Source organism: Anolis sagrei, chromosome 6 (assembly GCF_037176765.1).
Source record: "Anolis sagrei isolate rAnoSag1 chromosome 6, rAnoSag1.mat, whole genome shotgun sequence".
In the NCBI taxonomy this organism is placed as follows: domain Eukaryota; kingdom Metazoa; phylum Chordata; class Lepidosauria; order Squamata; family Dactyloidae; genus Anolis; species Anolis sagrei.
In genome coordinates this window covers 78,181,641-78,195,352 of record NC_090026.1, presented here as the reverse complement: position 1 = coordinate 78,195,352, position 13,712 = coordinate 78,181,641, and the positions used below count along the sequence as shown (strand labels likewise).

Below are 13,712 nucleotides of genomic sequence, written 5' to 3'. Positions count from 1 at the left end.
TCTGGAAGTAAGAAATCTAGATTGTTTGGTCTTCCCATCTAGAACTGAAAGTGGCATTCTAGAACCATCACTGAGTGTTCTCCTAAGAAAAATCTGGTGCATTTTCCCTTAAAGAAAATATTATATTCTTGAGTGGCAGCATGATGGAAAAGGCCAAAACTGCAAGCCCCACATTTTAAGATTTATGTACACATCACTCCAGTTTGGGGAATGCATTAGAACAGGGGTCCTGAATACCATGGCCCACACCCCATGGTACCAGCACCGTTCCTATGTACCCCTGCACTCATCCACTATCTTGGAAAGGAGGAGGGAGGAAAGGAGGAGGATTGGAGGGGGGGGGGTAGGAAACAGGGAAGTAAGTGTGTAGTGGTTTGAGCCTCCTACAATGGCTCTGAACCCACTGGGTGTCTAGCCAAGTCACTCTCTCAGCCTTAGATGAAGACAAAGACAAATTCCCTTTGAATAAATATTGACAGGAAAACTGTGATAAGAGTCTGAAATTACTTGAAGGCACATGGCAACAGAAATCCCATCAACCAAAAAGGAGGCCCTCACTTCCCATTGAAAAACTGGTAAGTTTATGTTGGTTAAAATTGTTCTTCATTTAAATGCTGGATTGTTCTTTCATGGTTTATTTGCATTACAAATAGGATATGTGCCACGTGCATAGGAATTCCTTCATTACTTTTTTCAAACTATAGTCGTCATCGTCCCCCTCAACAATGGGGGATCACAAACCAGCTCTCTGCCTAAAATCTTTTGAGAACCCCTGCATTAGTGCGGTCCTGAAAATGGCTTCCTTGTTCAATTGGGAGATTGACAACTGTTCTCATACATTCTTTGGGGGGCATCTAGCTTCCCCCTAGCTGTGGGTAAAACAACAGCCCCATCAGTACTGTATGTTATATCATATATCACTTAACAAGTTTAGCTGATGCAGACAACTGCAAATTTGCTTTTATGTTCAAAAATGGTATCTAAGTTTGAAACATCATTCTATTTGTTGACACCAAGAACAGCAGTTATTTCTCTTAAAGAAGAAATAAACCAGAAAAAACAATGAAAGTAACAATCCATCTGTTTTAGGGGAAGGAATATGAGAGAGGCAGACATTACAAGCATATGGGTTCTGTTAAAAGTAAATGGTTTTAAATATATCACTGAATTTTACAGATGCTGAACAGCTTTGATTTGAGGACAAATACTGAAACACAGTATCAGTGTGAAATAAAACTTGGTTTTGGATGCAAGTAAGGTCAGGAGAAAATTTGTAAAGCAACATTCACCAAATACTACAAAAGCTTTTTAATGTCCTTTTTATATTGAAAGAAAATAAAAGTAGTACTGCTTATAAATACAAACCGAAACTGCATATTTAAATGGTGAAATTACAGGCATCTCAGTGCATTCTAAATCTCTTCACTGTGTGTGCTTCCTCAGGAGCTTTTCGCTTTTGAGACGATCCAATTCTGTGTTCTTTTCCATTCTGAAGATGGGCACCAGCTTCTGGCAAACAATAATTTTCCATTGGAGGTGGTGGCTCCTTTAAAAAAGGTGTTTAAATGTTAAGGAAACAAGTAACATTTACAGTACAGTAACAAGAGTCCATTTGGGAGAAAAGTGGATATATATGAAATGTGTTGCTCTGATAATCCATAAATATTCAGCTATCAACCTTTTTAATATAAATTGTTTTGCCTTGGATTCTTCCATTGATACTTCTTTTCACATTTACGATTCCAATTTTCCTGACACCATACTGCTAATCTGCGAATTTATCCACTGCTAGAGCCATAGTGTTAAAAAGCAATGGCTCAATAAATCCCATATTGAAAAATCAAGTAACAACTATCAAAGCAATGAAGTGCCTTAATGACTGAAAGATATTTTTCCACTATGAACTGTGGAAAAAATACAGTGAAGACACCACAAGATGCAGAGCCAACCTTAAGAAATGGAATTACAAAGTGGAGTCCACGACATGCAAGTGTGGAGAAGAGCAAACCACAGCCCACCTATTACAATGCAGTCTGAGCCGCGCCATATGCACAACGGAGGACCTTATAGCAACACCAGAGGCACTCCAAGTGGCTGGCTACTGGTCAAAGGACATTTAATAGAATGCAAAGTTTTCAAACTTTGTGTTTTTCTTAAAATACAACTGTTTTGTTTGCTCCTGATACGATAAATAAATACTATGCAGAGTTTTCCTCAGTTCACTGAATGGCCTTGACATTTGCATGGATTTGGAGACTACTATCCCCTGAGCCACAGAAGAAGACAAAGGCAAGCACTTAGATAGAATCACTACAAATCACTTGAGGGCACCTAATCTCAAATATGTAACAGCACATATATACAAACAGATATACAAACCTGTATAAGGTAATCAGCAATGTATTCTGGCTTCAGGCAGTTCACTCCTTGATGGGCCACTTCTGCAATATCAATTCTTAAATCTCCTGGCTTCAGTTTATTAAAATCGGCAAATAGATGAGTAACTTCTCTAAAGGGAGGTGGCGAATGAGAAGGGAACACCTGCAGATTCAAGCACATAGGACATTCTGGTTTACTCATAACTACAGGCAGTCCTTGAATTACAAACTTCTGACTTGCAAACAACTCCTAGTTACAAATGGGGCTAAGACAACAAGAAGCGAGAGGAAATCTATCCTTAAGATAGGGAAATTCACTCCTGTAAAAATTATCATGGGAAAAGGTGTCTCCACTGAAACTTCCATGGCAACCCAAAAATACAATTGTCAATGGGACAGAAAGCGAAGTGGAATCTTCTGAACAGGAGCACAGACTGCAAAAGAAACATTACAGGGGTATTAACCCTTATCTATGCTATCCAAAACTAAAAAGAAATTGTTACACTTAAAAATGTATCTGTTTCAACTTACATACAAATTCAACTTAAGAACAACCCAACAGCTCATTCGTATCCTGGAGACACCTGTAGTTGCATATATTATGTTTAACTTTACCAAATGAACTGCTGCTGCAGCCTCCAGAATGGGCTTAAAGATGATATGTATGTTTCTTTAATTAGTCTTAAAATATGGAGCATTCATAATGGCGAGTAGTCAAAAAATCAGCACTATTTGAACAGGTCTGCTCTATATAGGACCCCTAGTTTGAATCTGCACTACCTACATGCATTTTCCAACCCAGAGGTCTAAAAGAAGGCTCTGTCACAGGGGTGGTAAATATTTCATAAGAACTTTTGTCCCAAAATGTACGTCAGGTAGTGCAAAAAAATCCCCCTATTTTGAAAACCCACCTGGCCATTTTAAGCAGAGAAAAACTTTTTTTTAAAAATGGGAAGTAACTTTGTTTTGAAACAAAGTCCTTCCCTGGACCACAGAAATGGTTTTTGGAGCTTTGTTTCATTTTTTGTAATGGGTGGCATGAGGAGTACAGTTGCTCACAGTTGCTGACATCTGTAGCAACATCCAAATACTGGCTGTTCTCTTTGTCATTCTAGAGAATATTCATCACGTTGACTCTTTTTCCTGATAGCCAAAATGATTTAGGGTGGTGAGGATAAATTTCTTAACCAGGTAGGCAACCAACAAAGGCAGTTAGTTAAATCAGAGTTAAATACTTTTAAGCCTATATTATATTTAAAGAGAGTTCAAACACCAAACAGGATTAGGGAAAAGAAAATGTAATTTATGGAGCTCCCCATCTTAAAACATACCTAGTAAACCCTTTGCTTTGTAATCCATCAGTGATGAAAAGGGGAACCCGGAGACACTATTCTTACATACAGTTCAACGACAGTCTTATGCAATTGCCAGTTATACTGGGGAAAGAACAGCCAAGCATTTACGCACCGTTGCTCCTCCTGACTCCAGAAGACGTTTGAAGCCTGCTTCTTTGGCGGGGTCAACATTCAAGATTACTTTCCAGCCACTAAATGCTCCCTAGAAAGACATGGCAAATTTTTAAAAGTTCCTTGCTTATATTTCACCTGTTGGTTTTTTTTCTTCCATGACTAACAGCTTGGGGACAAGACTGGGGGGGGGGGGGGGGTACTTTCATCCAATCCCCAGTTTGAATCCAGACTGGGCCCCATCTCCCATGGGCCACTTCCTATCGGCCTGATAAAAGAATAGCACTCATGTATCTGTTACAAAATATATCATAGCTTTCAAAGTAACACACAAGAAAAGCAAAAAGCCCCCCACAAAACCCAACAACTCCATCATCACATTTTCTACACATGTATAGTTTTTTCACAAGAACTCTTTCCTGCAGGTCTTTATGAACTAATTTGTTAACATCGATGTGAAATGCAGATTAATTCAACAAATGCAATTTTACGGTGACACCTGGAGATGAATGCACAAAACACACATCCACAAGAACTGATCATTTGTGGATGCATATCCATGTATCTCCTGTAGATACAGTTGTACTATACATGAGTATGCTTCCAAAAACATTCTGCACCAATTCTAGGATCCAGTAGAGATCTCCGAGAATGGAAAAGGGACAAGGGAGAAACAATCATCCCCCGCCTCACCTTCCAGCTTCTGTGTTCACACAACACAAACCCCCCCATTCCTTCTGGAAGAACATGGGGAAGGGGCGGGGCCATTCTAACGGTCAAAAAAGGTCTCGATAATTTCCGATGCTGCCTGTGCAAGCGCAGGAATAAACCACATGTGCAAATCACAGCTGACCACGACAGGAAAACAAAAAAACCAAATACCTCAATAATTCCGCTTTCCCTTTTCCTTCTCTGAATTGTTTTCCTCCATCTCATTGCTGCAATTGCTAATTTCTTCTGGATTACATTGATGCCAGACAGAACACTGAGTATGGAGTTGCTTCCCCATTCATAATCTTCCTCCTAGAGGAGAGGACATATAGTCTTAAGTAGTTTTATCAAGTTGACTTTAAAAAATACAAAGGAAAAAATCCCAACAGCAAACTATTTGAGTGCAGTTAAACTTGAAAGGACAACAGCAATGAACAAAATTAAATGATACAGATCTTTGATTTTTCACCGCATTTACATTATATATAATATCCCAGGCAATTTCTTTGGCTATTCCGGGGGTATCTGTGTAACATTGACTTCCTTTTCTAGGACCTATCCCTCCCACTTTTTTGCCATGTCACAAATTACTTAAAATGAAAAGAGGTTTCAAGAACAACCCAACTTGTGGCATGAAAATTTGCTTTTAAATAAATAAATATCACTAGAATTCCCTAGTCTCTGGATAGTGGCCTAGACCTTAAAGTTCACCCTGCATCCAGAGAGCCCTGTGACTCCCACCCATGACTCCTAGCTAACAATGTGCAGCCACCTATAACGTGTTTTTCTTACCTTTTGGAAACAAACTCTACAAATGAATAAAAATTATAATCATAAGCATCAAAAACAGTATTTCCATTGGGAAATACTGGCTTAAAAGAGGGTCTCAAGCCAGAAGGAGTGGAACATGGGAGCACAATGTTGCAAAATATCCCGCCACAATTCTCTTCTTGGCATTTTCTTCTCTTCGAGGAGAAAAATGCACACTGCAACTCAGAGGTGCACAATCTGGTCCTCCAGGTGTTTTGGCCTTCAGCTCCCAGAATTCCTAACCTTTGGACAAGCTGGCTAGGGCTTCTGAGAACTGGAGACCCAAACACCTGGAGGGCCACAGGTTGGGCACCACTGCTCTCTGGCGCAGCACATAACCTATTTGGTAGGTTGGGAGGGCACTTCATTCCCTGCTTCCCCAATGCTAGAAAGGTGCTCACCCCAATATATAAGATCCTGGACAGATTCAGAACCCCATTTGAGCTAAGCCTCATCTGAGCAAAGGCACTATGTTTTGTGTTTAGAAGGGACATGTAACATTAATGTGAAACAGAGCTATAGGATGGGCCGTAAAAATCTCCCATATTTTGAGGGAACACTGTGTGGGCTGTAGTGGAGTTAAAGAGATGAGGTAGGTCAAACTGGATAGGTTAGACTGCCATTTTCAGTACCCATCATGAGTTAGAAGCGTGAACATTGGGACTTTGTTGTTCAAGTGTATTATGAGAACAACCATTCCGTGATAACGACACAGCATTACACACGCTTTGTGCTCAGCTGAAATGCATCTGTACCAGATCGGAAAACAATTTCGCTATACAGTTCTTCAGGCAACTGAAAAGAATATCCCGATAAGCCTTGGACCGTTAGAATGCCAGAAAATGTGGAAGCAGTAAGAGCATCACCCACTCAGCAATCTACTCATAAGCATGCCTTGGTACTGGGATAGCAAGAAAGAGTTTGAGGAGGATTCTACTTGCTAATTTACAACTGCATCCTTACAAAATGATTTGGTTGATATAATTATTTAAACTAAAACTAAACTAAAACTAAATTGTTTTATGTACGTTTTAGAAATATATACTTTTTTGTTTGTTCTTTAAATATTCCTTTACATTTATATTCCTTTTTGATATTCCTACTGCCTCACCCTGTAGAAACAAAGCACTATGCCTTTAACAGGGTTAACCATACCTCTACAAAGCACCGTGCTGCTCTGCATGCTTCCAGGTAGGAGCGATGGAGAACCCACTTCCCAGCAGCCATCGAGGCCAAGAACTTCTCGTTGCGCAGAGGGTGCCCCACAATGGTGTGTGTGCAGCTGGGGTCAAAGCACTGCTTCTCAAGCACCACCCCGCCTTGAACAAAAATTAAGCACAGTCATTTCAACAACAACAATAATAATAATAGTACTTTTTGTTACCCGCCTCTCCTCGAGACAGGGTACAACAAAGTTAAAACATATCACCAAACCATACACCAAACATAGGGTACAAAGATTAAAAGGTCATCCTTATTGCAGGATAGTCAAACTTATAAAGAGCCGGTTTGGTTCATGTCAGACAAATGGGGCTCAGTGCAGTGCAGAACTGGAATTTAGCCACTGAACTGTGTTTCTTACCTAGTTTCTCAATGAGATGATAATAATCAATTCGTTCTTGAGGGTTTAGGGAAGACAGCTGAAATTTACGCTGTTTTGCTGCTTCTTCAGAGGCATTTGCGTCTGTTTGAATGGCCTGAAGTTTGAAGTAAAAGGTACAGGGAACAAATAAATAAATTTGATGCCTAATAATAAACCGTCTCATTGTTGATTTTTCCACATAAAATTTAACTTAAAACATATATATCTCCATTGAGGAAAAGGTTTGGTGAGGAAGTAATAAAAGGAGTAATTTTGTTATCAATCATGCTTTTAAATAATTATACACTACAAGCCCTTTATATCAGAAGTCAGACACACCCACATGAAATACAAGAAACAAACAAATTTAGTGACACAAAGCCAGGATGTTATACCCAATTTGATTAATATTTAATTCTTGGATTTGATAATCCTGCAGATATTTCAACAAATCTGCCAGACTCTAAGTAAAACTAAATCCTGAACTTCTGCTCCTCATAATGCAATTACTTTTACTAAGTGAACCCCAGATTTTTCCCATGTTTCTCACTCTTAATACAAAAAGGGTTCAAAACAATTGCTCCAAAGCTACTGAGAGTTTTGAAAAAAAATCCCATAATGTCTGCTCACTTATAATTTATAATTTACTCACTTACAATTTACCATTAGTTTACTGTCGAAGTAAAATGAAAGTTCAAACATTGCAATATAATTTGACACACAGTCCTTTAATCAGTTTAATGTCACACAACATACATTTTCTTTTGGCTGAGGAGCAACAGGAGGGTTTGCCAGTGGGAAGGCAATGGCAGGTGCCAAAGGAGTCGGGATCACATTGTCTTCATTTTGAGGGGTTTTCGGACTTCTACACACTGGCAGCCTTGGGACCTCAGCTATATCTGTTTTCACAGGATCCTCAATGGCTATAAAGCAGAAAACAGTTCTTAGAATAAGTGAGAATGGGCTTCCTCTAAGTAAGGCAGAGGTCTGAATCTTCCAATGGAGACATTCATAGGATTTTTTGCCTGTTCTCAAATCCCAAACACATTACACATATGTTTCTCTTTAATTGGCTTTCTCTCTTAGTAGACATAATCGGGAATGCAGCCTAAATTTGAATTGTCTACATAAAAACCGCAGCTCAACTTAGTAATTAACACTTTTGAGAATAAAAAATTCACAAAAAGAAAAGCAGCAATACTTATGAATAAACATATGCATATTTAAATAGCGATTACTAAACAAACATGCATCTCTACTCTACCTATAACTCTAAAACTGTCAACATAAGTTTCAAAACTGGATTTCCAGCTTCTCTCTTGTTGGTTTCACTATAAATTTAACATTTTTCCTGCGTTTTATATCCAGCAAATGGTTTACTTCTGCTTGTTTCAACACATTTACAATGTTTTATGTCTCCAAACACTCAATTCCTATACTTCTTTAATGCTTCCAAAATTTTAGTTAAAACATGTGTTAATTATACTACACAAGGGGAGTTGGAGAACTGTACAGCCATCAACCATAACAAGAATCCCCTTCTGAATTTTTGATTAATCCTTTTTTTTAAAAAATACTTCCCATCCCTGATTTTATACAAGCTGTCTTCCCTTCCTGATTCTCAGTTCCCTTAATGCAAAATCTCCAATTCCCCCCTACTCCATTTTTTTAAAGTGAGAAAGGAATTTCAAATATACCAGGAATATATGAACAAGACAAAAGCAAATGTTGGCTTCCTAAAATGAGTATCCCTTTTAGCAGTAAAGAGACATATAGTTAGCCAACAAGAAACTGCTGACAGCTGCAGAGACAGGAATCACAAGCACCAAAGTGGAGCAGTCTCTGTGGCTGCGAAGTTTCACAACGGTTTGGCTTTCTGTCCAAACCACACAAATAACACCTCATAAATAGTAAAAAATGTTCCTCGATTCTACTGCTGTTCTAGTAAGGGGCTCAGATAATTGAGTAGTTTCTCATTTTAAAAAAGAATGAAGAAGGCCAGGTGAGAAGCGAAGCTATGGAACTCCCTTCCTGGCAATATTAGATCAGCCCCCTCCCTCCTGTCCTTCAGAACAACGGTGAAGACCTGGCTGTGGGACCGAGCCTTGGGGACAGTGCAATGAGGCAATAATATAGAATGGTGTCCTGTGGTGATTTTTAAGCAACTGATTTTAAAGTCGATATATGTAATTTTAATGTTTGTATATATTTATAGTTTTATGTCTCGGCACTGAATGTTTGCCGTATATATGTTGTGCTCCGTCCTGAGTCCCCTGTGGGGTGAGAAGGGTGGAATATAAATGTTTAAAATAAATAAATAAATTCAATGTGTGGGGATTTAAACAAAAAATAGGCAAACATTGAAAAATACAGCTGCTCATTAGAAGTGGAATAATATAGGCTGTATTGAATCATGTGGCCACAATAGAAGTCCCAAGAAACCTCATTTGTCGGCAATTATTATTATTATTATTAAAATCCTTTCCAGCAATCTGCAAAACCACAAATAAAATTGTAAAAGCAATTATGATCACCAAAATGCCTGGCAAATAACAGGGTTAAAACCAAAATATAAAAACAAGACTATTAAAATACATACATATAACAGGAGACATACAGATAAAATTACTGAAAAATGCAAGTTAAAGACTGGCATGCAACCAGTTTCCAAGCGTTCAGCAAAACCTCAAATTAAAAATGGAAAATTCAACTATGATCACTATAATGCTCGGCAAATCACAATTGATTAAGCTTATACACAAATCATCCTATCCAGTAGAATGAACCTCAAAATAAATAAATAAGCCGAAAACATGCCACTCGCTTCTTACCCATCTGAGCAATTTCTGTATCACTCAAGGATTTTCTAATTGAGTCGTTTCCAACACTGACTGCATTCCCTTGAATTTGTTCGGAACATTGCGAAGGACTATTGGGCCACTGCAGGTTGCTGGCAAGCCTCGCTCTCTCTTCCCTTGCAGTGGGATCGTCCCAGATAATCTGCTCATTCTGAGATGGCTCCGTATTGACGTCAGTCACGATCTGGCGGGTCTGCCTAAGGAGCAAAACAAGCCGGATGTTTCCGCAGGGCATTTGAAGGCAAGGAGTAGAAGTTCTGCCTATCTTTTGGGAGACTTTGTAATGTTCCCAGACATCACTTAGAAAAATTTCTCTGAATTCATTAAGCTCAGTAATCAAAAATCAATAGTAGACAAAGTAGTCGTAAGTAGCTTAGGCCCTACTTATTTTAATGGAATTATCCCTTTATATTATTATTATTATTGTTGTTGTTGTTTTATTGTTTTATCCCACTCCCACCCTCCCCTCCTTGTACATGCAATTTATATAGCAAACTACAGAAGTTATACTGGAAATGTCAATCTTAGTCTTAATTTTTCTACTCCACATCTTAGCACATTCTCTAAATAATTCCTAACTGGTTCCCACATCCTCTTAGTTATTGTAATCTTTTCAATTTTATCTATATTGTTCCACTTGCAATTTGTTATTTCCACATTTAACATATTAACTATATACTTATACCAATTAGTAAGTGTCCATTTTGCTTTATCTTTCTAACCCCTCAATAAAACAATTTATGCACACACTATTAATTTGTCAACCAGTTTTTTTTGTATATTCTTCACTCCTGTTATCCGTGCATGTAGTACATTTCTATTAAGTCTTACTATTTGTAAATTTAACATTCTATTGATTTCTCCTTCAATCATTCTCCAGTATTCTTGACTCAATCACATTCCCATATCATATGATTAAACACCCCTCTTTGTTTACAAACATGCCAACACCTGTCCTTTATCCCTGGTAAAAAACATGAAAGTTGTGCAGGAGTTCTGTACCATTTTTGTAACGTTTTCCTTCTTGCTTCCCTTAATACATTGTGCTTTTCTTTTGCTATATTACTTATTTCCCTCTCAATTTCCATGTCCATTCTCTAATGCTGGGCAAAGTTTGGCCTGTGAGCTGCATACACTCTCACTCAGACTCTCATGTTTTAATGCTATATTTTTAAATGACATAATAATAATAATAATAATTATTATTATTATTATTATTATTATTATTATTTCTTACCCACCCTTCTCACCCCAAAGTGGACTCAGGGCGGATCACAGAACACACATGTGGCAAAAATTCAATGCCGATTACACAATGACAAGACAGACAACAGATAGAGGTATATTTTGAGGCTTTTTTTTTCATCGTTTAGGATCTTTTGGAAGCTGTGTTCAGTTCCGGCCACCGGGTGGGGGGGCTGTCACTCCATCTCCCTGCCAAAGACCTTTCTTTGTTCGTAAACTTTCCTCCAAAATGCAGTGCCTAAAATATGTCTCCACTTCTCTTAAAGCCTTAACATTTGTTCAGTATGAAAGAAAACACTTGTGGCGTCCTGACATAAAGATCTATCTTTTTTTCTCATCAGAATCTTATGACTCAACCATGGAAACAGCTATAGCAAGTACCTGTCAACATCAATGATCCACAGATTGTAGCCCAATACTCAACACTGCAGACCAAGTAGTACCTTAGAGCTTCCAAGACTTTACTGCGTCCGTTACGCAAAGAACGAGGCCCATCTGGAGTGGATGGCGAGATGTCAAACCCATTTCTAGATAAAGAGGTCCTCTGTCCTTGCAACTTGGGCAGGGATGTGGCAGTCATGATTTCCTGTAGCTGCCTTTGAAAGTTCTCCCTCATTTCCAGTGTCTGTGTTAACACTTGGGATGCAAATGAAATGTCAATTAATTAAATAAAAAATACTCGATTGTCCTTTTGTTTAATGTAATTTGTTTCTTTGCATATGTTTGTTTGCATGACAGTAGATTTGTTTCTTTAAAGACAAAAATAATGTTTAAAATTTATGTTTTTTACTAATTAACTGCATATATTTCATACATTTCAAGGATTCAAAAACAGTAAGACTCGACACCAGTATGTTACCTCCTTTTGATGTATTTTCCTCTTTTTCAATAGAAACTCCCTCTTTTATTTGATCTTCTCTACTATTGTCATCCAATGGGACAGCCTAAAAAAGTAGAGATTCAAGACTTACATATTTCAGAGTGAAATAAAATAGCATGCTCCTTCTCTCTTTTTAAATATCGACACAAGGAGAATTACATACACATTACTAGAATTAACATAATCATTGTGAAAACAATTACGAATATTATTTGTTATTTTCTTATTTTCTAGATGAAGATGATTGTAATTAAGAAAAAAAGAAAGCATTATACTGATGATACCTCATTCTCCTTCCTCATTTTTCCAGTTGAGTCAAGCCTCTCTGAGCCTCTGTCATCTTGGACACCACTAATATTCAAACTCATTTTAGGGTTATATGTATGGGGATATAGCGATTCCGGTAGCCGTTTATATTCTTGTGCACTCTGGAAAATGGGAGAGCCAAAAAAGTAAAGAAAAAAGAGAGATGAAATAATGCTACAAATCTAGAGTGAGGCAATAAGCCATTAATTTTGTATGGAAGGAAAACATATTCCTCTCTGTTAAAAAATAGTTTCCCCCATTTTGCTGACATCATAGAGAATCTTGGATTTTCAATTCATCAAGATGAGGAAAAAAAATCAGACATCATAAAATGTAAAGGCAACATTAGATCTCGACTTTTGTCGTTATTGTATTTTGACCATCATACAGGGAAAAGAAACTATGAGTCTTACAAAGAGTCATAGGTCTTTTCAAACTACACAATTATAGCACTATTATCCCACTTTAACTGCCGCAGTTCCATCCTATAGAATCTTGAGATTTGTAATTTCATGAGCTACGCATTTCCTCAATTCTAAGGGGCACCATATAAACATCTCTAAATATTGGATGCGTCTTTGAATCATGGGTGCTATTATAGAGAGAGATTGAGAAGGATTGGAAAAGGAGTACGGCAGGCCTGCATACTCTCACCCAACCTATTCAACTTGTATGCAGAACACATCATGTGATGTGCGGGGCTTGATTAATCCAAGGCTGGAGTTAAAATCGCTGTATGAAATATTAACAACCTTAGATATGCAAATGATATCACTTTGATGGCTAAAAGTGAGGAGCAACTGAGGAGCCTTCTAACCAAGGTGAAAGAAGAAAGTGCAAAAGCTGGGTTGCAGATAAACATTAAAAAAAACCAAGATGATGGCAACCAGACTGATTGGCAAATTGAGGGAGAAAACATGGAGGCAGTGACAGACTTTGTATTTCTAGGCGTGAAGATTACTGCATATGCAGACTGCAGACAGGAAATCAGAAGACATTTACTTCTTGGGAGAAGAGCAATGACAAATCTCGATAAAACAGTGAAGAGTAGAGACATCACACTGGCAACGAAGATCCGTACAGTTAAAGCAATGGTATTCCCCATAGCAACCTATGGATGCAAGAGCTGGACCATAACGAAGGCTGAACGAAGGAAGATAGACATTTTTGAACTGTGGTGCTGGAGGAAAATTCTGAGAGTGCCTTGGACCGCAAGAAGATCCAACCAGTCCATACTTCAGGCAATAAAGCCTGACTGCTCACTGAAGGGAAGGATATTAGAGTCAAAGATGAAGTACCTTGGCCACATAATGAGAAGACAGGAAAGCTTGGAGAAGACAATGATGCTGGAGAAAATGGAAGCAAAAAATGAAGAAGGGCAGACCAAGGGCAAGATGGATGGATGGTATTCTCGAAGTGACTGGCTTGACTTTGAAGGGGCTGAGGTGGCCATCTTCCTTTTTTCCTTCCATTTGA

At 38.2% G+C, this 13,712-nt stretch overlaps 1 protein-coding gene across 1 annotated transcript in view; it reads right to left on the bottom strand.

The window, feature by feature from the left end:
• Positions 1 to 1,293: 1,293 nt before the first annotated feature.
• The window catches only part of TOPBP1 (DNA topoisomerase II binding protein 1), a 38,174-nt gene continuing 25,755 nt past the window's right edge, over positions 1,294 to 13,712 (bottom strand). The window contains exons 18-28 of the mRNA XM_060781799.2: positions 12,215 to 12,358; positions 11,910 to 11,994; positions 11,494 to 11,686; positions 9,779 to 10,002; positions 7,704 to 7,870; positions 6,948 to 7,062; positions 6,521 to 6,684; positions 4,727 to 4,867; positions 3,846 to 3,935; positions 2,380 to 2,541; positions 1,294 to 1,546 (exon numbers count right to left, since the gene is read on the bottom strand). Of these exons, the coding sequence (XP_060637782.2) occupies positions 1,403 to 1,546; positions 2,380 to 2,541; positions 3,846 to 3,935; positions 4,727 to 4,867; positions 6,521 to 6,684; positions 6,948 to 7,062; positions 7,704 to 7,870; positions 9,779 to 10,002; positions 11,494 to 11,686; positions 11,910 to 11,994; positions 12,215 to 12,358 (1,629 nt within the window). The 3' untranslated portion in view covers positions 1,294 to 1,402. The remainder of the gene's footprint in view (positions 1,547 to 2,379; positions 2,542 to 3,845; positions 3,936 to 4,726; positions 4,868 to 6,520; positions 6,685 to 6,947; positions 7,063 to 7,703; positions 7,871 to 9,778; positions 10,003 to 11,493; positions 11,687 to 11,909; positions 11,995 to 12,214; positions 12,359 to 13,712) is intronic.